Genomic DNA, 27,206 nt, shown 5'->3' with positions numbered 1-27,206 from the left:
TGAAAGTGATAAACTTGAGCAACATATACCAGTTCCTCAAAAAATATTAACTATGGGGCTAGAGCAATAGTACAGCGGGTAAGGCATGTGCCTTGCACAGGGCTGACCTGGGTCCATCCCTCACCCCCACATACAGTCCCCTGAGTACCAGTAGGGGTGGTCCCTGAGCACAGACACAGGAGTAAGCCCTGAGCAACGTCAGGTGTGTGTATGTGTGTGTGTGTGTGTGGGGGGGGGGACCGGGTGGAAATACAAGCTATCACTAAAAGATAGTACACACGTGAGCTCTGCCAGAGTGTGGTGTTGGCAAGTACAACCAACCCCAGGTGAGCACAATTAAATATGAGCCCCCGCCCCCCCAGGCAGAAGCGATTGTACAGCTGAGAAGGTGCTCACCTTACACAGAGCAGACCTGGCTTTGATTCCCGGTACACATGGCTCCCGAGCCTGCGGGAGTGACCCCTAAGTACCTTAGTTATGCCCTCTGAACCAAACCAAAAATTAATGTGAGAACAGCACAGTCAGGTGTTTGCGTGACTCCTGGTCATCACAACAATGAAGGGATGGGGGAGGGAGAATAAGAAAATGAAATCAAAATTTTATTAAAGTAGAATAGAGGCCAGAGTAATTAGAGCACTTGACTTGTGCGCATCCCTGAACACAGAGGCAGAAATAAGCTGAGCACCACTGAGTGTGGCACCAAAACAACAACAAATGAACAAACAAAAGAAACAACGGCACTTATAAGCACTCAGTAAACAAAATGTTCAAATGTAAATCTACCCAAATGTATTAGGATTTGGATACTAAAAACTATTCAAAAACCCTATGCCATAATACAGTATATAACATGTTATATAATAACTATACTCTTAAAAACTATACACAAATCAAATATTTAAAGAAATGAAAATTCTGTATCCGTGGGAGCTTCACTGCTAATAAAGATGCAACTCTCGAAAGCTGGTTTCCAAATTCTAATGCAATTCCTAGCAAAATTCAAACAAAAAGTTTTCAGGTCTATAAACGTATCCAAAGGCAGAGGAAGTAGGAAGCAAGTGCTGGGGATCAAACCTAGGTCTCATTCCTGCAAGGGGAGCCTCGGACCACTGAACCATATCCTCAAACTATTTTTTTGTTTGTTTTGGGGCCACACCCAGCAGTGCTCAGGAGCTATTCCTGCTTATCGCTTGGTTTTGCAGTAAGGAGAACTGACGATGGTCTCTGGCATGCAAAGCACATGCTACAGCCAGTGGTGGTTTTTTTTTTTTTAATAATGTAGGAGTACTGCTATTTGTTCAGCCATTGATTAAGCTGATTGAATTGGGCATGAACTCCACATTATTTACTTTTTTATCTTATTGTATCACCGTGAGATAGAGTTACAAAACTTTCACGTTTGAGATTCAGCCGTATGATGATGGAACACCCATCCCTGCCCCACCCCCATTCCAGTCCTCACCCTGCCTCTATGGCAGATAATCTCCCCAATACTCTCTAATTTTGGGCATTATGTTTTGCTCAAATTTTTCCCACCACTGTTCAAGCCTACCTGTCAGGAGCAGATGCTAGATAATTTATTTTTCATTGCTCATTTTGAATATCATGAGAACTCGCATGCCTGTGATTGTAAATGTAAATTTCTAGATAGTAAGTGATTGGGTTCCAGAGACATCTCTGTATGGCACTAATCCATTTTGGGATTAAATTGGGAGTCTCTGTGTCAGGGCTGTTGGTGTGCTAAGATGACACCCAGAGTCAAATTGTGGGTGTGACAGTCAGTCTTCAGGGTGGGCGGGCAGGTGGGCCGGGACCTGGGGAGGGCAGCCCAAGTCCTCTGCCCCCATGTGGCCTGGAGATTTAGTCCTAGATACAGCCAGTTTTTGAGCTCCATCTCTGACCTGCCTAAACTTTTATTTCTAGGTCAAGCCCTGTAGTGCTCATGGCTTACTCTAGACTCTGCTCAGGGGTCACTCTGGGCGGTTATATGTGGGGCTGGGGATCAAACCAATCAATCTAAGGCAAAGCAAGTAAGGGCAAGTGAGGGACCCTTATGCTATTTCACTGTCTCCTGTCTAAAACTTTTTTGTTTGTTTGTTTTGGGGCCACACCCAGTCATGCTCAGGGATTACTCCTGTTTGTGCTTGGGTAGGGATCATGAGGGATGTTGGAGGGGGTGGGGGGTAATTGACCATGTGCAAAGAAAATGCCCTACTCCCTGTATTATTGCTCCAGCCCCTGCCTGAAATATTTTTTAAAAAAACTAAAGTGGAAGGTATCAGCCTACCCATATCAATATTGCTTTTATAGCTACAGAATTAAGACTATGTTTAGAGGCACAGACACACACATCAATGGAATAAAACTGAGAAGCTGAAATAAACCCACACAAATATGCCCAACTATTTATAAAGCTGCAAATTCAATTTAAAGAAAAAAATACTGCTTTTTTTTTTTTTAAACAAATGTTGCTGGGGCAACAGATGGTGCTGGCCATCTATCAGAGAAAAGCTAGAAATCAAGTTCCACAGTTGATACGAAAATTAACCCAAAAAGAATCATGGACTTAAACAGAAAACATAAAGCTACGTAATTTTCAGGGGGCGAAAAAAACCCAGAAAATCATTAAGATCTAGGGCTGGTCCCAAGTTTTTAGACAGGACAACAAATCTTCATGAAAGAGTAAGGAGGCAAGTTCAATCTAGTTTAATCCATTGGGCCTCAGGGACACTGAGATCTAGAGATCGGCAAACAAAACAGAAACAAAAACAGCCAGGACAAAAAAGTCAAACTACTAGGCTGACGCTATAGGACAGCAGGAAGGGAGCTTGCCTTGCACGTGGCCAACGTGGGTTCAATCCCTAGCACCACACAGGGATCCTTCAAGCGCATCAGCAGTGATCCTGAGCACAAATGGCTATGGCCCCCAAGCAAAGCAAAAAACGCAAACCAGAAACCATCTAGCTCGGAGGGGCTTCAACTACCAGCCCACAGACAGTACAGGTGCATGGGGTGGAAACATAAGAAACTGACCCAGATGTTTTTGTTTTGTTTTTGAGCCACACCCAGAGATGGTCTCAGGAATGACTCCACGATTAGTTGGGAGAACATACGAGATGCCAGAGAATGAGCCCGGGTCAGCCGCATGCAAGTCAAGCGACCTACCCACCATCCTACAGCTCTGGACCCCTGACCCGGACGTTCTGTTCTGGGTGTCTCAGCAAGCTGATTCTGGATTGCTGAGCCATACTGTTTAGCATTAAAAAGAAATGACTGAGGGGCTGAGTGAAAAGAGGTGGAGGTTGACCCTAGTTCAAGAGGCTGACCCAGGTTGGATCACTATAAGGTCCCCCAAACCCTTCCAGCTGTGATCCCTGAGCACAGAGCCAGGAATGAGCCCTGAGTACAAGTGTGACCCAAAACATATACACACGCTCATGGAAAAAAGCCAATCCCCCAAGCTTACAGACTTGGATTGTTCCATGTATAGAACAAACTTGAAATGGGAGAAATAAAGAGCCAACTGTTTCTGGGAGTCAGGGGCTGGGAAAGGGGGTGCGGGGCAGGGAAGTAGGGAAAGAGGCTTTGGGCCTATGGCAATACCTGTTCAGTCTTTGCTCCTGCTGGATGGGACTGGAGGTGGGGGGAGGGGGGCAGGGCAAAGACCGCTGAAAGTTACTCCCCCAGGGGCCTCAGAGAAATGTTCTTGGTTTGGTGTGGGAAATGGGTGTGGGTCTGAAGTGCTGACAGCTGAGTGCTGTCCTGATCTTGGTTATATTATTGCAAATATCTTCTCCCACTTTGTGGCTCAAACTAATCTTCCTTAATAGTAACTTTTGAGGGGCCTGAGCACACAGCAGATAGGATGCTTGCCTTGCAACCATTCGACCTGGGTTTGACCCCCAGTATCCAATATGGTCCCCCAAGCACAGCCGGAATAATTCCTGAGTGCAGAGCGAGGAGTAACCCCTAAGCACAAGCACTGATGGGTGTGGTCCCAAAACAAAATAGTACCTTTTGAAGACTAACTCTCTGTACCTGGGGGTTCATACCTAGCAGTCTCAAGGAATCATGCAGGAAGGTGGGATTGAACCTGGGGGTCCCTCACACAAGTCTGAGTCAACCCCTGATAAAGAAGGTCATTCCAGCTACTCTTTTCTAGTTAAACTTTTTTGGAGGAAGAACTCTCCATTGAAGCTAAAGGCATCTTTAAAGATAAAACACCATAGACAAAGCAAGTGGAAGCAAAGATAAACAAATGGGACTACATTAAACTAAGAAGCTTCTGCACCTCAAAAGAAATGGTGACCTAGGAGCTGGAGTGATAGCACACTGGATAGGGCATTTGCCTTGCATGCAGCTGACCCGGGTTCGATTCCCAGCATCCCATATGGTCCCCTGAGGAGTAACCCCTGTGCATTGCTGGGTGTGACCTAAAAAGGGAAAAAAAAAAAAAGAAATGGTGACTTAGATGCAAAGACAGTCCATGGAATGGGAAAAGGAAAAATTATTGACCCAAATACCCATATGATAAGGGGTTAATATCAAAGATATACAAGGCACAGGCAGAACTTTACAAGAAAAAAAGTTTGACCCCATCAAAAAACAAGAAGAAAAGAAACTTCCTCAAAGAAGAAATACTAATGGCCAAAAAGTACATGAAAAAATGCTCTACATCACTAATCATCAGGGAGATGCAAATCAAAATAAACAATGAGATATCATCTTACACCAAAGAGACTGACACACAACAAAAAGAAAAAGAACAATCAGTGCTGGTGCGGGTATGGGGAGAAAGGGCTCTCCTTCATTGTCAGTGGGAATGCTGAATGGTTCAGCCTTTTTGGAAAACAATATGGGCATTCCTCAAAAAAATAAAAAGTGAGCTTCCATACAATCCAGCAATACCACTGCTGGGTATATAACCTTAGGTACCCAAAACACACAATAGAAATGCCATATGAACTTCTATGTTCATTGCAGCACTATTCACAATAGCCAGAATCTGGAAACAACCTGAGTACCTGAGAATAGACAACTGGATAAAGAAATTATGGGTCAAATGGGAGCTCAATTTCTAATTTTTTGAGAGTCGTCCATAGTGTTTTCCAAAAGGGTTGAACCAGTTGGCATTCCCACCAGCAGTGAAGGAGGGTCCTTTTCTCGCCGCATCCGCGCCAACACAAGTTGCTTTTGTTCTTTTGAATGTGGGCCAGTCTCTGTGGTGTGAAATGATATCTCATTGTGGTTTTGATCTGCATCTCCCTGATGATTAATGATGTAGAGCATTTTCTCATGTGCCTTTTAGCCATTCGGATTTCTTCTTTGAGAAAGTCTCTGTTCATTTCGTTGCCCCACTTTTTGATGGGGTTGGATGTTTTCTTCTTGTGGAGTTCAACCAGTACTTTGTATATCCTTGATATCAACCCCTTGTGGGATGTGTATTTGGAGAATATCCTTTCCCATTCTGTAGACTGTCTTTGTATTTTGGTCACTGTTTCTTTTGAGGTGCAGAAGCTTCTTAGTTTAAGATAGTCCCATTTGTCTATCTCTGTTTTCACTTGCTTGGCCAGTGGTGTGACATCTTTGAAGATCCCATTAGATTCAATGTCATGGAGGGTTTCGCCAACTTTGTCTTCAATACCACTCGTGGGAATATACCCTGGAGAGGCCAAAAAGTATAGTCGAAGTGACATCTGCACTTGTTTGTTCATTGCAGCACTGTTTACAATAGCTAGAATATGGAAAAAACCTGAGTGCCCGAGAACAGATGACTGGTTAAAGAAACTTTGGTACATCTACACAATGGAGTACTATGTAGCAGTTAGAAAAAATGAAGTCATGAAATTTACATACAAACGGTACTACATGGAAAATATTATGCTAAGCGAAATGAGTCAGAAAGAGAGGGACAGACATAGATTGCATTCATCTAGGTAACATAAAGTAACAAAATAAGAGACTAACACCCGAGAACAGATGTGATAAATACCAGGTTGTTCACTCCATGGCTTAGAGGCCAGCCACACACTCTAGGGGTAAAGGCAGCTCAGATAGAAAAGGGAGCACCAAATAAAGGGTGCTGGAAAGATCTGCCCAGGATGGGAGATGCCTGCTGAAAGTAATCTATGGACCGAACATGATTGCCACTGAATGTCTCTTCTGCAGACCACAGCACCCAAAAGGAGAGATAGAACAAAAGGGAGTGCCCTGACACAGAGGCAGAGGGGGATGGGGGATGGGGGTGGATGGGAGGGATACTGGGATTGGTGGGGGTGGAGAATGGGCACTGGTAGTGGGATGGGTACTCGATCATTGCATAACTGAAACCCAAGCACAACAACTTGTAAGTCTACAACTGTACCTCATGGTGTTTCACTAATTAAAAATAATAATAAAAAATAAATAAAAGAAAAAAAAGAATATATTCTAGTGAGATAATAGGCTAGTATTTTTAAAAATTATGGTACATCTACACAGTAAAATACTATGTAGCCATTAGAAAAAATGAAGCCTGAAATTTGCTTATAGATGGAGAGTATAATGTTGAATAAAATGAGTCAGAAGGAGAGGGACAGACATAGAATGACTGTACTCATTTATGGAATATAAAAACATAGTATGAGGCTGTTACTTAAGGACAGTAGAAATGAGGGCCAGGAGACTGGCCCAAGCTTGGAAGCTTGCCACAAGCGTTGGGGAGAGGGCAGTTAGGATAGAGAAGGGACCAGTATGACAATGATAGTTGGAAATGATCATTCAGAACAAAAATTGAGTGCTTCAAGTAGGTAAAGGGACATACATGATAACCTGTCAGTACCTGTATTGCAAACCTTAGTGGGGAGAGAGGGAGAGAAGGAGAGAGGGAAGGAGGGGGAGGGGAAAGGCAGGCTTAGGAGAAGGAGAGAGGGAAGGAGGGGGAGGGGAAAGGCAGGCTTAGGGGATTCTATGGGGGCTCTAGGATGGAACTAGGATAAGCTGCTTTGAAGACAAGTGCCTTAACTCCTGTACTATCTCTCCAGCCCCAAATAATTCTTACTGTTTTTATTCATGATCAAGACATTTTTCCTACTTCTTCATGAGCTTCCCATTAAGACTTTCTTTTTTTTTGGGGGGGGGGCGTCACACCTGGCGATGCTCAGGAATTACTCCTGGTGATGCTCAGGGGGGACCATATGGGATTCTGGGAATCGAACCCGGGTCGGCCGTGTGCAAGGCAAATGCCCTACCCACTGTACTATCACTCCAGCCCAAGACTTGCTTTTTATTATATATATATATATTTTTTTTTTAACTTATTTTCCCCACCCCTCTATCAGTGTTGCAGAGCCTGGGGGTTGTAGGCAGAGTTAGTGGGTCTTGATGTTCATGCATTCAGCTTCAGGCTCACCTGTGCTCTCACGTATTCGAGCTGCAGTGCTTGTAGGGGTCACACGCTGCAGGGGCGGTGCTGGCAGAGCTGCTGGGATCATGCTCAGGACACGTGGGAGCAATAGGGCATCATATTCCAAGCCTGACACTCCCAGGAAGGCATGTAGCCACAAAGCCATCTCCCAGCACTGGACAGACTTCCAGAAAGCTCAGGACTGCCCCCAACAGAAGGCTGCACTCCCCTTCCATCAGATTTCCTCCTTAGGAACCTGATGCCTTTTAAATTGCTCTTATAAAATGGTCTATTTTTAAAATGTGTATGTGTGTGTGTGTGTGTGTGTGCATGCGCGCGCGCGTGAGATTTCTCAGTCATGGCAAATGCAACTGATCTTGGTGTAGAAGATCTCTTAGATCCTCCTCCCTTAAATTATTATTTCTAATAGCTTGTAGATGAAGTCCTCCATCGTAAAGAAATTCTATTAATAAACAATAACTTTTGTTCCTCCCATTCTAAAATTTAAGTCTTTGCCTTTCTTGTCCTATAGAACAGAACAAGGCCCATCACAGTATATGCTGGAGCAGTGGTGGGCGTCCTTGTTTAGTTCTTTTAAAGAGAATGTTCATGTTTCCTCTCTTAAAATACTGTTTTCTGAGAGGTTTTGGTAGATAGCTTTTATTGGGTGAGAATATCCTAGTTTCAGCAACTAAGAATGCTTATTTTTTAAAACCATAAATTTGAGCTAAATTTTGTTCAATGCTTTTGCTGCTTCTATTTAAGATAATCATAGTTTTCATTCTTTAATCTGTTAGTGAAAGACCAAGTTTTTCTAATATTAAACTACTTTTAGTATGTCTAGGGGGCGAGCTTGTCAGGATATTCTCCCTTCACCAGCAAATGCTGACTTTGCTTTGCCAGCATTTTATTTAGAAATGCTGTGAGAATGCTCATGAGTGAAGGAAGCCTACAAGCTTCCTTACGCTATCATGTCTGGTTTGATATCAAGGCTTTCCTGGCCTTGTGGAATGAACCATATAGTTCTCTTATTTTATTCTTAGGAAGAATATATATAAATCTGGAATGTTCTGTTTCTGGGTAAAATATGTCCAGGACACAATCTAAAGTGCTCCCATGCAGGGCGCAGGATGTCCAGGAAGGAGGGGTGCCATGGGGGAAGAAGGAGGGGTACCATGGGGGAGGGAAAAAAGGGGTACATGAGCGAAGGAAGGGTGCCATGGGGGGAGGAGGGGTGCCGTGGGGGGAGGAGGGGTACTATGGGGGAAAGGAGGAGTACTGTGAGGGAAAGAGGGGTGCTGTGTGGAGGAATGAGTGGTACTGTGGGGGGGAGTGCTGTGCAGGGAGGGAGCTGGGAGAGCAGGTAGGGGCTTGCAACTGCTCCCCAGCCAAATGGGGGAGCACCCCGAGACTCTAACCCACCTTGGTTTTTCCAAGTCTCAGGACAAAAGGACTTTGCACAGAGGAAATACAGCACAGAGGAATGCCCACTGACAGCACAAACCCACCTTGATCAAATCAAGAGATTACCCAGACATTTCACTTTTTGCCAAGAAAAAGATCAACAATAAAGACTACATCACCACTTCTCTATGATAATCATCCACAATAGCCAACTTACAATAAAAAATGATGATATTTATAAAGAAGTCTGAGAATTGGACCCACCATAAAGGAGGCATCAGTGAGACTGGAACCACCAATGAGGCGGAATGAGCAAAAAAGTGGCCCCATAACAGTCATAAACACATTCCAGAGCCTTGAAGAACAGGTTGGCCAGAGGACAGAAGGTGGGCAATTTTAGCTCAGAAATGGGAGTGAGAGGTACTGGGGGAGTTGAAAAATACACAGTCTTGGGGCTGACAGTTCAGCAGGCAGAGTGTTTGCCTTGCACACAGTTGACCCAGGTTCAATCTCCATCATCCCACATGGTCCCCTGAACACCGCCAGGAACAATTCCTGAGTGCAGAGCATTTCAGGGTGTAGCCCCAAAACAGAGAGAGAGAGAGAGAGAGAGAGAGAGAGAGAGAGAGAGAGAGAGAGAGAGAGAGAGAGAGAGAGAATGACTAAAATGGAAATGAATTCACCAGGTTTAATAACAAAGAAAAAATAGCAGAAATGCCTGAAAACTACAAGCAGGTGAACAGGTGAGTTTGGCGTGTGGGAAGGACGGGGGCCATCAGCAAGGTGGGAGGACAGGCAGAGAGGCGGGTGGCTGGATTCCACTCAGAGCAGGTCCCTGGAGAGGGGAGGCCAGCTGCACCTATTCATAGCCACAGACTCTGAGGTAAGAAGGAAAGAGAGCAGAAACTGCAGGGGTAGTGCATGGGGTCTACAGCAGCTCACTGCTAGACTGGGGGCTTCAGTCTTGCTCTTCAAAATAGGGTCTGAAGACTCACAACTAAACCTCGGTAGAGAATCACAAGCGGCAGAGATGACTCCAGACACCACACCAGGCTGAACCTCGTATCTGGGGCACCCAGATGGGGGCTGGTGAGCCCAGCACCAGCCCCAATAGAGCTCTAGCAGTCAAAAACCTGGAGAACCCAATCGATGCCATGCTCCTGGCTGATCTCCACAGGCTCGGGACAAGCCCCTCACACATGAGAATGAATCTGCTGAAAAACTCAGGTATGCAGTTTTTGTGATCAAAATCTCCAGGTTCTCACAGAGTTGGAAATGGGTGACCTCCCCCCATTTCCCTGTCTTTCCTGGAGCCTGGCAGTCACACCCTGAAATTCCTCCAGTGCCATATAAGCTTACTAACAGCCATGATCCAGAGATTCACATATAAATCTTGGAAGAAAGAAAGAAGCTGCAGAGATGCTTCCCGATCCCATCATCTCCAGTTGTATCTCCCTATTTAAAATTTTAGAATCCTTGAAGCGTGTGGCCACATTTGCAGCTGTGTGAGCTTTCACACTCTACTCCACGGATGGATGTACCAAGAGTAGCACACCACATTTGTTGGGGTTAAGGTAGAAGACAATCAACCTCAATCTAAAAAAATAAATATTAGCACACAAGACTCAGCATGGAACAATATGTTAGTAATCTCTTAGACAAGGGCTTAATGGCTCTAGGGTGAGATATAACAATCTTCACACATTTTCTTCTAAGAAAACTTTTTTGGATCATTTTTAGCATGTTATTCATAACAAGCTATACAAAATAAATTATTTAGGACCTTCTCTGGGGGCAGGCTTGGGTGGTGGTGGTAAAATTCGAAATAATGGTGGCGGGAAAGTATAATGGTGGTGGGATTGGTGTTGGAATATTGAATGTAATAAATTATTGTGAAGAACTTCATAAAAATAAAATGGGGAGGGGGGAAAGTAGGGTCTGAGATGAACACCATCCAACTGCCCAAACTCTCAGTGACTTTGATTTTCATCACCTGTTTGAGACATCCTCTTCCAGAATTCAATGGGTATCAAAGAAGGGGTGGGTGGGTGAAGTGGGGTGCAATGCTTGAATTAGGCCTTCTAGAGAGGCTTCTGACCAGCAATGAGGAGACTGTGAGGTGAGGGGTGGGGTTATCCCCCAATGAGGGGTCACTTCTGGATCCCCCACAAGGCCAGGAATCATGGGTTACCCCAGGAAGGAGAGATGGTCACCCAGAAGCAGAGGTTACCTGTGAATGGGGGGAGTGACAGACGCTGCCGACACCAGCAGGTGGCCTGGCCCCAGGGCTCCCCATCCAGACAGGTGGCATTTAAAGGACATGGAAGAAGGGGAGGGAGAGATAGTACAGCAGGTAGGGTGCTTGCCTTGCACATCGCCAATCAGGGTTCGATCCCAGGCACACCAATAGGTCCCCTGAGCCCTACAACAAGTGACCCCCTGAGCACAGAATCAGGAGTAAGTCCTAAGCACACTTGGTATGACGCCAAAACAATTTAAATTAAAAATAAAGGAAATCGAAGCAGGCTAAATGGCGGACAGTGGACAGAGCACATGTCTGGCATGAACGAGGTCAAGGTTCAATACCCAGCACTGGGCTGAGAGTCACCCCAGCACCACAAGAAATGGTCTGAATGGGCAGGGAGCTTCCCTTGGCAGCTGAGAGGTGGCCGTTCCAGTCCAGCTCACAACATCCAGTTCCAATGAGTCCAGCCCTGGGGAGGACCTTGCCTGCCAAGATGCTTCTCTCTTGCTAACAGAGCCCCTGTCAGCAGCCCCAGGCCTGCCTTAAAATGCCCTCCCTGATGCATGCTGAAAGTAGACTATAGACCGAACATGATTGCCACTCAATGCCTCTTTTGCAAACCACAGCACACAAAAGGAGAGAGAGAACAAAAGGGAATGTCCCGCCACAGAAGCTGGGTGGGATGGAGGGATGTGGGGTGGGAGGGATACTGGGATCCCTGGTGGTGGGAAATGGGCACTGGTGGAGGGATGGGTACTCGATCATTGTATAACTGAAACCCAAGCACAAAAATTTGTAAGTCTACAACTGTACCTCATGGTGTTTCACTAATAAAAATTTTTTAAAAAATGCCCTCCCTACTAAACCCCTCCCCCGTTGCATTCTAAGCCCTCAGGGGTAAGAAAGCTCCAGCAGAACTGTGCTGGGAGCAGCCCCCCATGGAAGAGAGTGTCGTCGCTCTCTTGTCTCTTCCCTTTGCAGCAGGAGCCTTGAAAACGTGTGGGGACCCCTGACCCCATTGGGCATCTCTGCCCCCTGAACTCCTCTGTAGAAGCGCTAACTCCTCTGGCTCAGTTATTTTCTCACATATGCGCGGAGTCATATGCTTGTTAACAAGGGAATCCCCTGCTTCCGGTTCACCTTCACCTGAGAATTGAGCCCCTCCCCCACCGCCACCCCGAACATACGTGGCTGACTGCCCCCTTTCCAGGAAAAATCAAATCACTCAGCAGCACCGGAAATCTACCTTTAAACCTACCTGTTCTGTGAAGTCCCCACTTGCACTTGAGGACACTCCCATCCTTTGGACTTCTCCAGTGACCCCAAGGGGGATGATATCAATCACTTTGGGAAACAATCTTGGGAAGGGAGCCGGAGGGCCTAAAGGTCCCCCCCTGTCTACCCCACCACCACAGAACAGCCGCCCGTTGCCGTCTCCCATCATTACTCTCACACTTTGGCTACTACTTGCCTTCCCATGAGGAAGCAGATTTCATTTATTTTCATCTTAACCCTCCCCTCGGCAGTCCGGAGGCTGCTGCTTGAGGCACACACTTTCAACGACCCCCCTCCCCCACTGGAGATGCCCCCGAAGCATTCCTGTCCATCAAGAGGGAACTTCCCTGGCTGGCAAATGCCACGTTTTCTGCCTGGACCCCACGGTCATCTGTGAACGGTCCCTTGTGTCACCCTAGCTCCTGCCTTCTCTGTAGCACAGAGTGCAGATGGCGGGAGGGGAGGCTCCGTGCCCTGCAGCCTGGCGCAAGGGCCACGCAGACACCCTAGACAAGAGCAGAGGGGATCAGAATCCATACCAGCAGCTCCCGGGTGCTCCCAGCCACGCCCTGCGTCCTCTTGAAGACATTTTTACTTGAATTCAAATACAGCTTCCGTTGATGGAAGAACGTCCCGTTCAGCTTCTGCACGGCGAGTGCCACATTCTGCACGGAGCCCAGATCGACGAAAGCAAAGCTGCAGAGGACAGAGGCAGCTGTGAGCAGGTCTCAGGAGGTGGGGCGCTGGGGACACAGCCAGCCATCCAAGGTGGCCAGTGGGCCCTGCAGGCTCACAGCTGGCTGGGTGGGGGGCACAGGGGCTCCCCCAGGAATCTCTGTATGATGAGGCCCAGTTACTTCCTGTCCCATCTGCTGTCCCACTCCACTTGTTGCCTGATTGGGGGGCCATGGTTTAAGCATCACTAACTTGCTTTATAGGGGCCACTCTGGGATGTATAGCCAGCGGTGTAGAGAGGCCACAGGGCCACACCTGTCAATGCCTGAGGGGTCATGCAGTGACAGGGATCAAACCTAGGGTCTTGCATGTACTCAATCACCTGAGCCATGGTCGTAGCCCTAAGAGGAAGTAACATTTTCACAGCCCAGCAGGAAGTTTCTGGACCTGCATGGTCTGCAGATGGGAGGTGAAGGGCTGGACCAGCATGTGAGGCTCCTGCAACTGGACTTGGTGATGTCTGCACCCCCATGCCACCCCCTAATGCTGCCATTCCTCAGAATGGGTCCCAGGACCGGAGGGATAGGTCAGGGGGCTGGAGCTAGCAGGGCATGGCTCCCGAGCACTGCAGGAGTGAGCTCAGGGAGTGAGGCCCTAGGCACAGAGCTGGGAGCAGTCTCTGAGCACTGTCAGGCATGTGATGATGGTCCCTCTCATCCACACCCACAAGAGGGCTCTTCTGGCACCAGGGACCACAGTCATGGTGGGCTCAATTCCCCAAACCACATGGCTCTGGTTCCGGGTTTCTCTCCAGTCCACCCTGAATTCAAAGCACATTTATGGCCCTGGAAATGATAAAAGATGAGTAGTCCAACTTCCTGGGCATTCAAGGGCACAGCAATGGAGCTGAGACCTTGGCAAGAACAGAGCCAGAAGCAAACCCGGGTCTCTGGGTGTCCACGCTGCAGGGGGACCAGCTGCTGGGTCAGGGTTATACAGAAGAGGGGTCTCCGTGTACCGCTGTGCCAAGGCCTCATGGGTGTGGCTTTGGCAGCTGGCAGTGGCTGCCCAGGAGCTGGAGGGGTGCTCCCTGCTCCCTCCTACACAATGAAGATCATTACCATTTGCAGCCATTCTGGATTTTGTGGACGTGGAGAGGGCTGAAGTCCTTTAGCAGGTACAGAATCTCCACCTGCGAGGGCAGCATTTGAAAGAGAAAGACGTAGAGAGGTCATTTAGACCCTGTTCTCAAGATTCGGGTCTCCCACTGCTTGGCTGAGCCCTGTCCAGTACATTTATGGAGAACCCATTAGGCACTGTTCTGTGTGTGTATATGTCTGTCTGTATGTGTGTGTGTTTATGTATGTGTGTGTGTGTGTGTGTGTGTGTGTGTGTCTGTGTGTCTGTGTGTCTGTGCTCAGTAATGTGATCACAGAGGCCAGGAGGAGAGAGGTTCGGCCTGGACAGGTCAGCAGGGGTGAGGCTACAGACAAGGAGACAGGCAGCTTCTTCCCTGGGGAGACAGGCTCCAGGAAAGGGGATACAGACAGGAGCAAGTCGGGGGCAGGCTCCCAGGAGAAGCAACTTTGAACTGCAGCACTCTGGGCTGTGACCCCCTTATCTCCGCCTGGGCTGGGGCCCATTTTAGCCTGAGCAGCCCAGCAGGCTGGCCCCTGAACTGACGCATTCACAAGGCCCTGCCTTCCCTTCTTGCTTCCAGCACTCAGTGTCCACTTGGCAAACATGCCCTCATGAGGGATGTGGCCCCTGGGTGTAACTGAGGCTGGGGATCTGGGACCTACAACAGTTTACGATTTAGGGGAACTGCTGGGACTGCAGGAACAGATGGGCGAGATGAGATGAAGAGGCAGCACACGGAGGGGATCCACTCCTCCCTGCTGAGAATCACTGGTTTCTGCAGGAGCCCCTTCCCCACCTACCCCAGGGGAGTCTGGACTCCATTGTACAGACACATGGTCACAGCCCCACTCTCACTCCCCATCACCCCCTTCCTACTTCCACAAATGCAAACAGGTGCTGAGATAAGGGTTTCCATGAACTGCCTGCCCTTTGGGGTTACACCCTCTCTTTTGTCTTTTTTTTTTTTTTTTGCTTTTTGGGTCACACCAGGCAATGCATAGGGGTTACTCCTGGCTCTGCACTCAGGAATTACTTCTGGTGGTGCTCAGGGGACCATATGGGATGCTGGGAATTGAACCCGGGTCGGCCGCATGCAAGGAAAATGCCCTACCCACTGAGCTATCGCTCCAGCCCCTCTTTTTTCTCTTTTCTGCCAAAGAGCAAGCAAAAGCCAGGGCCAGGCTGCCACTGCCTGGTTTCCTCTCTGTCCACTCCTTTGACTCCCTGCAGCCTGGCCTGTGTTCCTGCCCAGACCCAGAGAGTTTTCCAGAAGGTCTCCAATGGACTCCTGATGCAAAAGCTTTCCTGCAGGTTCCACAGCAACTCCTAATTTAGCCTCCCACCTGCACATTACACTTGTAAGTCCCACAGTGGTGATGAACAAATCTCCATAGAAAATTTTATTTGGGGGAAAATGTATATTTATACCAATCTTTTTTTTAAAGTGGCTTTTAACCATCTAAAGTCACTTTGCTTCGGAAAAGAGAAATGCTTTATGAATAACTCATTTTTATTTTTCGCTGTCTTTGCTGCTTATATTATATTTAAATTCAAATTTTCTAATTTGATTCACTTTTAAATATTTAATGTTTATTGCACATGAATCTACAGGATGCTGAGCAAACTATTTGTGGGCACAAGAATATGTGTTTGGCATTCCCAGTTATGGAGCATTTCCATAGACTATTTTTCCACCTAATCTTTAAGACCAGGGTACCAGAAAGATAGTACAGTGGGTATGGTGCTTGCCTTACAGACAGGTGACCCAGATTTGATAACCAGCCAACCCCTATAGTCCCCTGAGCACCACCAGGAGTAATTTCTGAGTGCAAAGCCAGGAGTAAGCCCTGAGCATCACTGGATGTGGCCCAAAAATGAACATGAAGGCTGAGGACCAGGAAGGCAACTCAGTGATAGAGTACATGCCCCCTGTGTCTGAGTGCTCTGAGTTTGATTCCCAGCACCACAAAACCATGTAAAACAAAATAAATGGAAAAATGGGATTATTCTGTGACATCCTCCTTGTCAGAGCTAGAGAGATAGTAAAGCAGCTTAGGCACCGGCCTTGCACAGAGCTGACCCCAGTTTTTTTTTTCTTTTTGGGTCATACCCAGCGATGCACAGGGGTTACTCCTGGCTCATGCACTCAGGAATTACTCCTGGCAGTGCTCAGGGGACCATATGGGATGCTGAGAATTGAACCTAGGTCAGCTGCATGCAAGGCAAACACCCTACCTGCTGTACTATCACTCCAGCCCCAGCTGACCCCAGTTTGATCCTGAGTATCACATATGGTCCCCTGAGCCCTGTCAAAAGTGACCCTGATCACAGAACCAGGAAGAAGCCTTGAGCACTGTTAGGTGTAACCCCCAAACAAAAGAGCAACAACAAAATAAGGAACAGAGAGGTAAACTGATTCCCTAAGATTACAGTCAATCAAGAGTCAGGACTTGGGGCTGGAGTGATAGCACAGCAGGTAGGGCATTTGCCTTGCACGCGGCCGACCCGGGTTCGATTCCCAGCATCCCATATGGTCCCCTGAGCACCACCAGGAGTCATTCCTGAGTGCAGATCCAGGAGTAACCCTGTGCATCACTGGGTGCAACCCAAAAAGCAAAAAAAAAAAAAAAAAAAAAAAAGGCAAAAACCCAGAAAAAAAAAGTCAGGACTTGAAAACAGGGCTACTGACTTGAAATCATCCTTTCCACTGGATCCAGCAAGCCCAGTATTTTCTTCTCTTTAGGATGAAAACTATTTCCTGAATCTGTTTCATAACATGGAGCGGTAGTTAATGACCTTGGCTACATGTTGAAATCATCTCAGCAGTTTTTAAAAAAACACATGAAAGCTTGAAGCCTATTCTCAGGAACCCTTATTTTATGGGGGTGAGGGCATGCATGGCACTGTGGTTGGAAAGATGCAGGTAACTGCCACTGAAGTTGCTGTGCAGTGAAAATCAGGCCCCACTGATATCAACAGGGGCTAGCAAGCTTCTGTAAAGGGTCAGACAGAAAATTATTTATGCTTGCAGGTCTATGCCTTTGCAAGAAATACTCAGATTCCCTTTGTAGCCTAAAAGTAGACATGGATGATAAGGAAATAAGTGTGTGACTGTGTGCCAATAAAACTTTATTTATAAGGAAAAGAAAGTGTGCCAATAAAATTTTATTTATAAGGAAGTAAATGCATGTGTCAATTATAAGGAAACTTTATAAGGAAAGTGTGTGGCTATATGCCAATAAAACTTTATAAGAAAATGAATGCGTGTGGCTGTGTGCTAATGAAACTTTATAAGAAAATGTGTGTGACTGTGTGCCAATAGAACTTTGCAAGGAAAAGTGTGAGGTTGTGTGCCAATAAAATTTTATCTATAGGGACTAGAGAGACAGTGGGTAGGGCTCTTGCCTTGTATGTGATAAACCCAGGTTCAATCCCTGGAACTCCATATGGTTCCCTAAATTCTACCAGAAATGATCCCTGGGCATAGAGCCAGGAGTAAGCCCTGAGCACCACCCGGTGTATCCCAAATATTCCCACCTCAAAATAAAATAAAGATATATAGTAAGGGAGTAACAAATAACCAAAGACAACAGAACTAGAAATTTGGTCTATAGAACTGAGCTGGGGCGGGAGGCAGGTGGATGGAAGGGGTTGTTTCCACTGGTGGTGGGAAACAGGCCCTCTGGTGGGGGGAAGGACGCCTTGGTGGTGAGGGTGGAGTTGTAATGATGTATGTATAAAACTATCATCCAGAGTAACACAGTACACCAATAAAAATGGAAGAGACTTTTTGAAAACACACACACACACACACACACACACACACACACACACACTACCCAAGAGCCATTTCAAATCTCATGTGCGGGGCTGGAGCACAGCACAGTGGGGAGGGCATTTCCTTGTACACAGCCGACCTGGGTTGGATCCCCGGCATCCCACATGGTACCCCAAGCACCATCAGGAGTGATTCCTGAGCTCAGAGCCAGGAGTGATCCTTGAGCATTGATCAGTGTGGCCCAAAAACCAAATCCCGTGTGCTAGACCCTCTTTCTGACTCTGCCACTTCCCCATGTCCACTTCCAAGTGCCTCCTGCTATCCGCAAGCTCCCAGCATCCCTGTTCCACCACCCATCCTGCGCACCCTCAGCCCGTGTCTTGCTCCTCAGCACCAGCCTACCCTGGGTTTGTTCTGTGGCCTGTGGTTCCCAGAACCCGCCCTCGTCCTCAGCCCTCCCTGGTCTATAGAATCACTTGGCATCCCCATCTTGACCAAACCTCCCAGTCCCCTCTTCTGCCTATGTGATGCCTCCAGTTCTGATTTCACTGAGAAAAGTCAAGAGTCCCACCTGCCCTACCAGCCAACCCCTGCACCCCTGCGCGGCCTAGCCTTGATTGGGGGTGGGTGGGCCCTTCCTTGCACCTGGTCTGGGTCGCAGGCACTAGTGGCCACCCTCTGTGTCACTTCCCCTCTGCACACATACACAAGCTTCTCAAATCTCTGCCTGTGAGTGCTCAACTCAGACACCTCTGACCCCACACTGTCCTCTAGCGTGTACTCTGATTCTCTCTTCTGCCGAGAACGTGTGAAAACATCATCTGCACCCACAGCCTCTACTCTGCTCCTTCATCCAACAAGTGCTGAGGCAGCACCTGCTGGGGCTGGGCAAAATATTTCCGGTGCCATGAACGGGGCAGACAAACCCTCATCCCTGCTGGGTTTGCTCATGGAGAAGAGGCGTTAAGTCACATGCACAGAATCCCCTTAGTGGAAGGTATCAGGAGACTGGGGTGGGGGGTGGGGAGATAGTACAGCGGCAAGGGCACTTGCCTTGCAGGAGGTTGACCTGGGTTCAATTCCCACCACCACAAAGGGTCCCCTGAATCCTGCAGGACTGACCCCTGAGCAGAGTCAGAATTAACCCCTGAGTACTACTGGGTGTGGCCCTAAAGCAAAGAGACATGGGGTGGGGGGAGGGGGGTAGGAGTATGCAATCTTGGGGGAGGGGAGTAACTAGGGTAGCCTTGGAGTTTGGAGCAGGGAGGGCCAGTGAGGGCACTGGGACTGGGCAGGGGAGGGCAGAAGCTCATGTGGGCCCAGAGCAGCAGTGGGTCGTGAGGGCGGAGGGCTAAGCACAGGAGCCCTTCCGTCCACTCACTGGCTCCAGGGTCACTGCAGGGGCTGTGCTAAGTCTAGACCCCAGGACTGCAGGGAGGGGAGTTCAGGGCGGCACAGAGAAGGGGGTGAGAGGCCAGACTAGTGTGATGATGCGGAAGAGCACCTCCGAGATGTCCACGGGCAGGTTGCCAACATACACCTCTGTCCCTCTCTTCTGGAACCCTACAACAAAGAGGACGTAAGTGGGGACAGAGCAACAGTACAACGGGTCAGGCATTCGCCTTGCACACAGCCAACCCCTGTCACCCCCGAACTGCCAGGAGTAATTCCTGTAAGTGCAGGAGTAAGTGCAGAGGCCAGGAGGAACCCCTGAGCATTGCTGTACTATCCACCCCCAACACACACACACACACACACACACACAGGAAGGAAGAAAAAAGAAAAGATACATGAGAGAAGCGGGTTTGGGGCTAGAACATAGTACAGTGGGCCGGACACTTGCCTTGCATGTGGCTGACCTGGGTTCGATTCTCAGCATTCCATATGGTCCCCTGAGCACTGCCAGGAGTGGTTCCTGAGAGCAGAGCCAAGAATAAGTCCTGAGCACTACCAGGTGTAGACCCCCCTACCCCTGCTGCAAGTACTCTCCCCCAATGGGGATACCCTCCCTTGGGCTGGGGGGTTCTAGAATCAGTGGGTAGGAGGTGGCAGCAACTCAGGCACCTAGTGGAGGCTGCTTTCTGTTTGTTCACTTAAAGACGGAGGTTCCGGGGAGCAGATTTTCTTTTTGTCTTTTTCCCCTCCCAGGAATTGGGTAGTAGAGCAGATTAGCTGAGGAACTTGCTCTTTAGCTCAGATCCCAGCAAGCACCCATGTCAACTCACCTGGAGACTTCTGTTCCTCCCACACACCATCCTTCCTGGTGGGCTGAGCAGAAGGCTGGGCATGGCTGCCCCAGGACCTACGAAACAATCTCAGCATCGGAGCTGAGCAGCAGGCTAAGTCTCATGCCCCCTTCCTCCGCCCAGACTCAGCTTCCAATTGAAGTGCTCACAGTTGGGGCCAGAGTGATACTACAGCAGGTAGAATGCTTGCCTTGCATGCGGCCAACCCAGGTCCAATCCCCAGCATCCCATATGGTCCCCCAAGCACAGCCGGGAGTAATTCCTGAGTGCAGAGCCAGGAGTAACCCCTGTGCATCCCCGGGTGTGGCCCAAAACCCCAAAACAAAAACAAAAACAGAAAAGTGCTCACAGCCAAGACGTGTTTAGGTTTATGGTCACAGGTAAGAGAAGCTGGGGGTTGGGTGGCGGAGAGGTGCGGATCTTAGCTCTGGAGTGGTGAGTGGGGAACAGGAGCAAGAAGGCAAAGAGGAGAAAGCAGGTGCTTTGACTCAGCAAAAGGGAACAACTCACATGCTGCTGGCTCCTCCCGACAGGGTTCCCTGCAAAGCCAAGCAGCCCCAGTGAGAGTGAACATCTTCCAGTGTGCCACTGCAACTGCAGAATAATGCTCCCCTGCCCCAAACTCTCCCTGTCCACACCCCCACGCTGGATGGGAGAGGGCTTCCCAGCACAAAGTGCCCGGGTTCTGGTTCATCCCACCCCCACCCCGACTCCAGACACCAATCAACAAGCCAGGAGGTAACCCCTGCGCACCAGAGTGGACCCCGGGCTCACTCAAGCAGAGGTCCCTGGCACCCTTCCTTGGGTTCACATGACATGCCACAGGGAATTGGAGAAACATTTCACTTGCTAGCTTAGGATGTTTTTAAACTCTTGGTGTTGGGGCCACATCAGGCAATGATCGGGGCTGCTCCTGGCAGGCTTGGGAGACCATACGAGGTGTTGGAATCGGACCTGGGACCACCACATGCCAAGCAAGCGCCCTACCCGCTGTTCTATGACACTAGCCCTAGATGTAGACATTCTTGTTGGGTTTGCTGCCCATGTGTGGGAGGGAGACACCAATCAGGTGTACAGTCTCTGGTTCCTTCTCCCTGCGGCTGGTTACTGCAGCCTGGAGCTGTAGAGCCCCAGAGAGGCGACGGCTCCACCTACCATCGGGGCATGGAAGCCCTGTGCCCCCTGCATCCTTCTCTCGGGCACTAAAGTCCTTCCCCTCCATAATGAACAACGCAGCTGGGCCCCCCTCTAAGATGGGTGTTCTAAGGTGCAGCCGGAAGCATCTGTGACAAACCCTTCACAGCCCGTCCTGCTCGGTCCCACCCAAGTATTCCTCCTTCCTTCAAATTCTTGTTCGCTTTCTCTTGGCCCACAACCAGTGGGGTTTGTGGGTGATTCCCAGCCCAGTGCTCAGGGGCTCCCTCCCAGGGGTGCTCAGGGTGCCACATGGTACTGGGGAAACTAAACTGCAGCATGAGCTCAGCCCGCACAGTGCTCAGCCCCCAGTGCTCTCTTTGGCTGAGAGCAAGAAACCAATTTCTCGTAAAGAAGGGGCAGCTCTGTCATACTCTTCTCCCAGCTCAGAGCAAGAAGTCACCAGATGCCAAGTTTTCTCACTAACAGACCAGAAGCTCCTGTGATGGCGGAGGGATCCCCAAGCCTGGAGCTGCCCGTTCTCTGACTCAGGAGGGAAGAATGGGAGCAAAAGATAGGCACTCGTCCTACCATGGAGGGGGTGCATGGGGATCCCAACACAGGGCCCCGGAGTTGGGGCACCCGCTGCTGGATGTCCAGAGACTCATGCAACTGTCCACCCAGGATCCCTTCATGTCCAGTTTAACCCCTGGTACTGACTCCTGGCTGGGGGACAGGTCAGTGAAATTCTGCCATTTCTCCCAAGTCGATGGCCAGTTAGACTGGACTGTGAGCCCACATCACCTTTGCTCTCTCCGACTTCCCTCCTTATGGCCTCTCCATTTTTAGTAACGCCCCCCCCCATCCCTGGGGATAAAGCTCCAGCCAGGGGAAGCTTGGAACCCTGTTCTGGGTCTGACAGCAGAAAAGCATCCCCATACCTGGACCCAGTGGCTGGAGGCCCCACTGGGAATGGGAGCAGGACCAGCTTCAGCGAGACATTCTGTGTCCTCCACCTGGGAAAGCCCCAGGGAAGATGCCCCCCCACCCCTGTCAGAGAAGCCAACTCCTGGCCTGGGAAACCCCTTTCTCAGGGTCGCAGAGGAACACAGAGGCCGATGATGCAGCCTCGAGAAGGGGGTGTTCTGTACCCACAGTGCCAAGGGCAAGGAAGCGGGACACAGAAAGCACCTTGGGAAGAAGCCAAGAGGAGGCTCAGGCCCAAATCCTTCCTTTCGGCAGGCACCTGGACATTAACGCTCAGTGGCAGCATCCCCAACAGTGAGGGGACCCCACCCCTCTCAGTCCCTGGATCCCTAGGACGATGGAAGGTCAAGAGAGAACCTGTTGGGGCCTAGAGAGATGGTACACTGGGTATGGCCCTCGCCTTATATGTAGCCTACCCAGCTTAAATCCCCAATACTCCAAACGGTCCCTCAAACCCCGCCAGGAATGATCCCTGTTCCCAGAGCCAGTAGTAAGTGCTTAAGCACTGCTGGGTGTGGCTCAAAATCTGAAAACAATAATAATAATAAAAAGAAAAACACAGTGCAAGTCACCTCTGGTCTTTGTAACAAAAACAAAGTGGAAATAGAACTGGACTGATAGTCAACAGGCTGGAGCACCTGCTCTGCCCTGCAGAGGCCTCGGCTTGACCCCGGGCTCTGGTCCCCCAGACACCTGCAATGTGTGACCCCTGAGCAGGGAACTGGGAGTAGCTCCTGAGTGCTGCAAAAGAAAGCAGGGGAAGGAACAAAATTAAATAAGTGGGACAGGACAGTAGTACAGAAGATAGGGCACTTGCCTTGCACACAGCTGACCCAAATTCAATCCTTGGCACCATGTATGGTCCCTGAGTGCAAATCCTGCGGGTGGGGGGAGGCTGGCAGGGGAGGAAAAGGAGAAGGGAGATGGGGAGAGGGGAGGAAGAGGATGAGGGGGAAAGGGAGGAGGAATAAATGAAAACACTAATCCCCATTAAAAGAAAGGTAAAAAGATTAGATAACAGATATAAGCACAGAGGCAGGTTAAAGCCATGCTGTCGGTGTCCGCTCCTGGCCTTGGCGACAGGGCAGAGACGTACACCAGGAAGTGCTGGAGTCCTGGAGAAGCTACAAAAGGTAGGTTTGCCCCCAGAGCTGCCTCCACTGTCCACATGGGTCAGGCTTCTGACGGCAGACTGTGATGGTGGAGCCCCTGAGCAAGTTGGAGCTTGTTAGGGCAAAAAGAGAAAGAATAAGGCCTGTGAGTGTCTTTAACTCCACAGCCACCTCCCACAGTGCAGGGCAGATGCAGCTGAGCCCAACTCCCGACCTGGAGCACGTTTGATCAGTCAGATGCAAACCAGTCTTGACCATAGATGACAAAGGTGAGAGGCTGCTTAAAGCCCGAGCCTATTAAGTGCTCAATAATTGTCACCGTGGATTTGCTTTTTGCTGGATTTCATAGGCATTTCTCTACACCCTGCTAGAGTATTATCTTCCTATTTTGCAGATGGAAAAGCCAAAGCTAAGAACAGCAGATGATACACTGCCTAGTTTAAAATACAGGCAGTTTATTTGGTGATTCCATTTGAAGGAAATTGACTTAAATAAACCAATCCATTGCACTGAAAGTTTATGACAGAAAATTAGATTGTTCATATTCACCCAATAGCTTTCTTAGAAAAAAAATCAATAGTGAAGTTATTGACTGGTTTTCTTAATTGGTGTCTAACCTAAGTCACCATGTAAGAATTATATTAGATATGGTAATTATTGTAGTGAGAAATTTGAGCTAATATTCTTTTACTTCTAGACCTAAAGATAACAAAATTTCATTGAGTAGAAAAAATTTATTTGATAAAAAATGAAATAAAATACAGGCAGGAGGTCAAGAGTGATAGTACAGCAGGTAGGGCACTCGCCTTGCACTTGGCCAACCCAGATCTGATCCCCGGCACTCTATATGGTCCCTTGAGTCTGCCAGAAGTGATCCTGGTGTGGAGAGCTAGGAGTAAGCTGTGAGCTCTGTCAGATGTGGCCCCAAAACTACAACTACAAAAATATTGGCAGGGGGCTGGAGAGATATTACAGATATTACATAGGTGCCATAATTCCTGCCAGGAATGAGTTGTAAACACAGTGCCATGGATAAGCCCGAAGCATCACCAGGTGTAGACCCAAAACAAAATAAAATAAAATGTACTCAGAAAAGGGTACAACACAGCTTACGTAGTAGAACAAACCTGAACACATCAGGTCCCAGGTCCTTCCCACAGCCTTGGGCCCTATCTACAGCTCCTGATCATGCCTGAAAATTCCAAAGCCTAGGTTCTTTCCTACAGCTAAGAAGTTTGTCATAGTCACAGTAGGATTTTTTTCTTTAAGAATAAACACATTAAAACGATAAAATATGAAAGAAAGCAGCAGGTTTCCCCTAAATTGTTCCCAGCTGTGGGAGGAAACAGCCCTTGCAGTAACGAAATCTAAACAAAACTCAAAGTGGTTGAGAACGTTAAGACTGAGAGACAGATGCAAAAAAATGAAGAGGTTTCCACTAGATCTGGGACTTAGTCCAGTTACCTGGGAATCCGTGGAAAGGTCCATGGACTTCTTGAAAAGACAAACCAACACCTCCCAAGCTAGACCCTGTATAAATCCTGCAAAGATGCCCTATAGGACCTGCCAGGTATCTGCTAAGCAGCTAATTGTCCCACTCAGGTTTTGAGAAATCTTAAAAGCTGGGGATTGTTATCCCAATTTACCAGTGAAGTCCAGAAGGCTTAAAGAGAAACACCTGGTAATGTGCCCCCGAGTCACTTAATCAATGCACAGAAATGAGGAATCTGGATTTTTGAATCCAGACCTTTTGACTCCAAAGTCATGAGCACTCATTCTACTGTTTAGTTTGGAGAAGTATCTTAATGGCTATTTTTTTAAGACAAATAATACATATGTTGGGAGCTAGAGATAGTACAGGGAGTAAGGCACTTGATGTGTTTGTGGCTGATCTGGGTTCAATCTCTGCACTACAGAGGATCCCCAGAGCCCTGCCAGGAGTGATCTGTGAGAATGGAGCCAGGAGTTGGCCAAAGAAAGCGAAAAAATATATTGATAGAAAATATTTTGAGAAAATAACAAATTGAGAAAATTTACTATTATTTATAATAAATCTTGAGAAACTAATCATATAACTCTTACAACTCATTAGCTAGAAGAGAATCTGAGCATGGCCTGATTAGACCATAAAGAATTCTTGGTTTGGTTTTTTGAGAAACGACCCAACTTTTCCAAAGTGGTTACCCCATTTTACAGTCCCAACAGTGGTAGAAAGACTTATCTCCAGAGTCCCCACAATTATTGTTTATTCTAGGCATCCTCGTGGGTGTAAAGTGTCATTATTGAGGTGATTTGCATTTCCCCATATGGCCAAAGATTTGTTGGCAAGAGTTGACAGCAGTCCCAAAGTGGGAACAAACAACCCAAATGCCCCCATGTGATGAATAGATAAAACAAAATATTGATATATGCTATAACAGGGATGAATCTCCAGAACATGATGCTAAGGGGGCGGGGGGGAGAAGCCAGGCACAAAAGGACACTTAATGTATGGCAGAAAAAATTCAGAATACGCAAATCTTCCCTATATAGAGAGAAAATAGATTATAAGTAGTCCCAAAGGGGCACAAAATTTCACTTTCGGGGAGATGGAAGTTCATTAAAATTAGATTGCAGTGAGGACTGGAGTGCTAATATACTAAATACGCCTTTTTAAAAAACTTCGAATCTTACTCAAACCAGGTAAATTTTATGGTGAAACTATTTCAGTAACTTTTCTTTAAAAGTCAAGACATTTTCAAAGAACTGCGGGCATTAAACAAAATATTTCTTCTGCTATCCCCCGCTCAACAATCCACCCAGATCCCACAGAAATGAAGCCAACGGGCGCGGTAGACATCTCACAAGCCCCTGGGGCACGGAGTTTCCAAAGGAGGGCAGAGGAGGGAAGCGCCTTTCAACATTAAGGAGCCTACAGAGCTGCACAAAACGCCTCACACGTGCACAAATTCCCTGCGCTGTCCACTTGTACCCACTGTCCGGTATCTAAAAATCTGCACCTGCCTGATGCAGCATCCGCAGGCAACCTGCATGGGGGAGGCGCACCCCGCACCCCAGAGGGCCAACCAGACAGGGCGCAGCTGCCACACGTGCCTCTCGAAGTGCCGTTTCTGTCCCCGCAAGCCCTCGACCTAGGGCCTTGCAACTAACCATTCATACCTCTCCACCGCTCGCCGCTGCGACCTCCAGCCCCGCCACCGGTCGCCGAGACTTCGAGCCTTCGCGCCTGCTGCGGACGCGCTCCAGGCTCTTGGAGGGGCTAGAACGCAGGCGCGGGGCGGGGCCAGCTCTCAATAACCAATCGCCGAGCCTGCCGCAACTTGGGGGCGGGCACTTGTGGCGCCAGGGCGGAGCTCCCGGGGAAAGGAGCGGTGCCAGCTGGGCCGCCGATGCATGCTGCTTCTGCGCTTTTCCCTGGTCGCCACCCCTGTACCGACACCCCCAAAACGTTTCAAGCCGAATGGAAGGAGCGCCCCGGCAGGGCCTGTTTCTCGGGGAGCAGAGGGGTGTACGTCCTGGGTCTGGAGCGGTGCACGTGCGCGCTCGGAGCGCATTTGGAAACGGTGCGCGGACCAGAGCCGTCCTGCTGGTGCAAAGGGGGAGCCGCTGGTGCCCAAATGAGGGTGTCTCCAAGGAGGGCGTCCACGCAGCACGTGCAGTCGCTTCTTCCCTCTCCCAGTCCTGCATCCCTGGCCCCTCGGGGCCAGTGAGGCGTTGAGCCGGCGCCCCCGGATCTGGGCGGGAGGCAGCGGGCTGGGAGGCGCCAGGCGCGGGGGGGAGGGACGCGCGGAGCCGGTGGGCGGCCGTCGCGGCGCCAGGGACACTC

At 48.8% G+C, this 27,206-nt stretch overlaps 1 protein-coding gene across 1 annotated transcript in view; it reads right to left on the bottom strand.

Annotated features, from left to right (window-relative positions):
• TDRD10 (tudor domain containing 10) overlaps positions 1-20,223 on the bottom strand; it is a 29,720-nt gene extending 9,497 nt beyond the window's left edge. Inside the window, exons 1-5 of the mRNA XM_056122802.1 lie at positions 20,127-20,223; positions 19,406-19,464; positions 14,105-14,175; positions 12,852-13,004; positions 11,375-11,385 (exon numbers count right to left, since the gene is read on the bottom strand). Of these exons, the coding sequence (XP_055978777.1) occupies positions 11,375-11,385; positions 12,852-13,004; positions 14,105-14,175; positions 19,406-19,464; positions 20,127-20,223 (391 nt within the window). The remainder of the gene's footprint in view (positions 1-11,374; positions 11,386-12,851; positions 13,005-14,104; positions 14,176-19,405; positions 19,465-20,126) is intronic.
• Positions 20,224-27,206: the final 6,983 nt, after the last annotated feature.

This window comes from Sorex fumeus, unplaced genomic scaffold, assembly GCF_029834395.1.
Source record: "Sorex fumeus unplaced genomic scaffold, SorFum_2.1 ptg000047l, whole genome shotgun sequence".
Lineage (NCBI taxonomy): Eukaryota > Metazoa > Chordata > Mammalia > Eulipotyphla > Soricidae > Sorex > Sorex fumeus.
Note: the sequence above shows the minus strand (reverse complement) of the source record. Positions and strands in the feature narration are given on the sequence as shown.